The sequence below is a fragment of the Aplysia californica genome, unplaced genomic scaffold (assembly GCF_000002075.1).
Source record: "Aplysia californica isolate F4 #8 unplaced genomic scaffold, AplCal3.0 scaffold00828, whole genome shotgun sequence".
Classification (NCBI taxonomy): Eukaryota; Metazoa; Mollusca; class Gastropoda; order Aplysiida; family Aplysiidae; genus Aplysia; species Aplysia californica.
This window is the reverse complement of record NW_004798098.1, coordinates 8922-10846: the sequence shown is the minus strand read 5'-3', so window position 1 is coordinate 10846 and position 1925 is coordinate 8922. Positions and strand designations below refer to the sequence as shown.

The window sequence follows — 1925 nt, the reverse complement described above, 5'->3', positions numbered from 1 at the left end:
TGTGTGTGTGTGTGTGTGTGTGTGTGTGAAGGGAGTATGAGAGGGGGAAAAGGGGTGTTTAGCAAATTATATCTGCTGAGATCTACAGGCACGACACTTTCTTTGGCGTATCAGGTTTCTCTTTCTTCTCTTCGTCTGTCTTCTGTACTTTTTTGTTCAAATGGCCAAACGATGTCCTGTGCAATACCTTTATGTACCAAAGATATGGAACCAGATACACAGTTTAGATCATTTCGAGAGAGGGCTGCTTGACTCTGCCTGTCAGGACCAGCCAGGGATAAATGAAACGGAGCACCCCAGCAGACTGGCAACGATACTCGATATATATATTTATTTTTTAAATTCAAACCCTCTATCTGAAACTTTCTTGAATTACTAAGCACATTCCGGGATGAAACTAACGTCAGCTATGTGAAGACGAAATCCATAATGGTGGTTACCCATTGGCTGAAACGTTACCTTAGAATTACAAAGTTCTATCTGATATTTGTGGCTGTTTTTTGGTTACTGGGAACATGAGGTCATAAACCATAAACCTTTTCTATCAAAATCGTAAGATTATTATTAAGAGTCGTTATTAAGGTATTCAAATAATTGCATTCGAAAAAGCTTGACACGTTGTTAAATTCAAATTGTTTACGTCAGATTTATCAAAGCTAGGTTCTGAGCAGACTGAACTTGGTAATTCTAAGTTAGCGACATCGACCCGATTTGATTGATCATGTCGTGTCGGGTCGAGTCGGTTAATGTCGCATCCCGTTCTCACAGTAACTGGCCAATGCTTCGCTCCAACAAATTTAACCTCGAAGTTCATAAGCGCCTTACTCTGAGCGTCTAGATCTGACCCCACAGTTTGAAGTACTCTTCTGGATTGTCGTTTTCTTCTAATGTATCAAACGTATCAAATGGTAACTTCCACCTTCACCTATCCCGTAGACTGGATGTCCGTCGGGGCGCTTTTGAAAGTTTGGCCACCAGCTTTCTCCACTCCTTCCGGACTTCAGCTTTTCTGAGCGTGTCTTTGAGTTCCAGGCCTGTCCATTCCTTAATATTGTCCTCCCAACTCTTCTTCAGTCTGCCTCTTTTCCTTTTTCCCTGGACACTGCCTTTCAGGATCATCTTGGCAAGGCCGGGTGAAAGGGTGATGTGTCCATACCATTGCAGGTTGCGTTTCCTGACCAGAGTGAGAAGGTCAGCATATGGTCCGATTTCATTTTTGATTCTTTGTTTGACTTCATAATTTGTTGTATGATCTTTGTATGAGGTATCAAGGATTTTTCGGGAAGCATCTCATCTCCACAGCTTTGATCCGTCTTTTAAGGTCTGCATTCAAGGTCCAGGTTTCACACGCATACAAAAAGACTGACATGATCAGGGAACCTAGAAACTCAAATATTTTTTATTTGGTTTTTGAACGATTTGATAGACCGCCAGAAAGGTGCTTATTTTTCCTCTCCGTGAAAGAAAACATTGCCACTTTCAAAATTGTTATACTATGCACCAAATAGAAGATTGAACAAACTTGTCCTCAATGTGAGTTGGGTATAACCATTATACCACGATACCGACTACTTGTTAATTAATAGAAGGGTTTTATAGGTACTTAATAACTAACTTTTTACAAGAGCTTACTCAGTTCTCGAACACCCTCGTTCTTCAAGGCGACGTATTCTCTGTACAAGTCGACCATCTTAGCTCCCGTCTCGTCACGCCAGCCCTTCCAGGCAGACAGGAGAAGGTCATAGTCATGAGATTCCGTCATGGTCCTAGTAAGGCCTAGATATGGCGGCATAAACAAAAAAGGCGTAAAATCAGTGCATAATTTTTCTTCCAATAATAGCAAAAGGTAATTTTTAAAAATAAGAGTGTCGGTTGTTGGATGCTCTTGTGTGGCTCTTTCCTACCAAACATCTATCGTCCTTACC

General features: G+C 41.2%; 1 protein-coding gene across 1 annotated transcript in view; it reads right to left on the bottom strand.

Moving 5' to 3' along the window:
* LOC101863140 (angiotensin-converting enzyme) overlaps positions 1–1925 on the bottom strand; it is a gene marked incomplete at its 5' end in the record, with an annotated part of 17242 nt that overhangs the window by 13181 nt on the left and 2136 nt on the right. Inside the window, 1 exon segment of the mRNA XM_013088901.2 lies at positions 1633–1776. Coding sequence (XP_012944355.1) covers positions 1633–1776 — 144 coding nt within the window.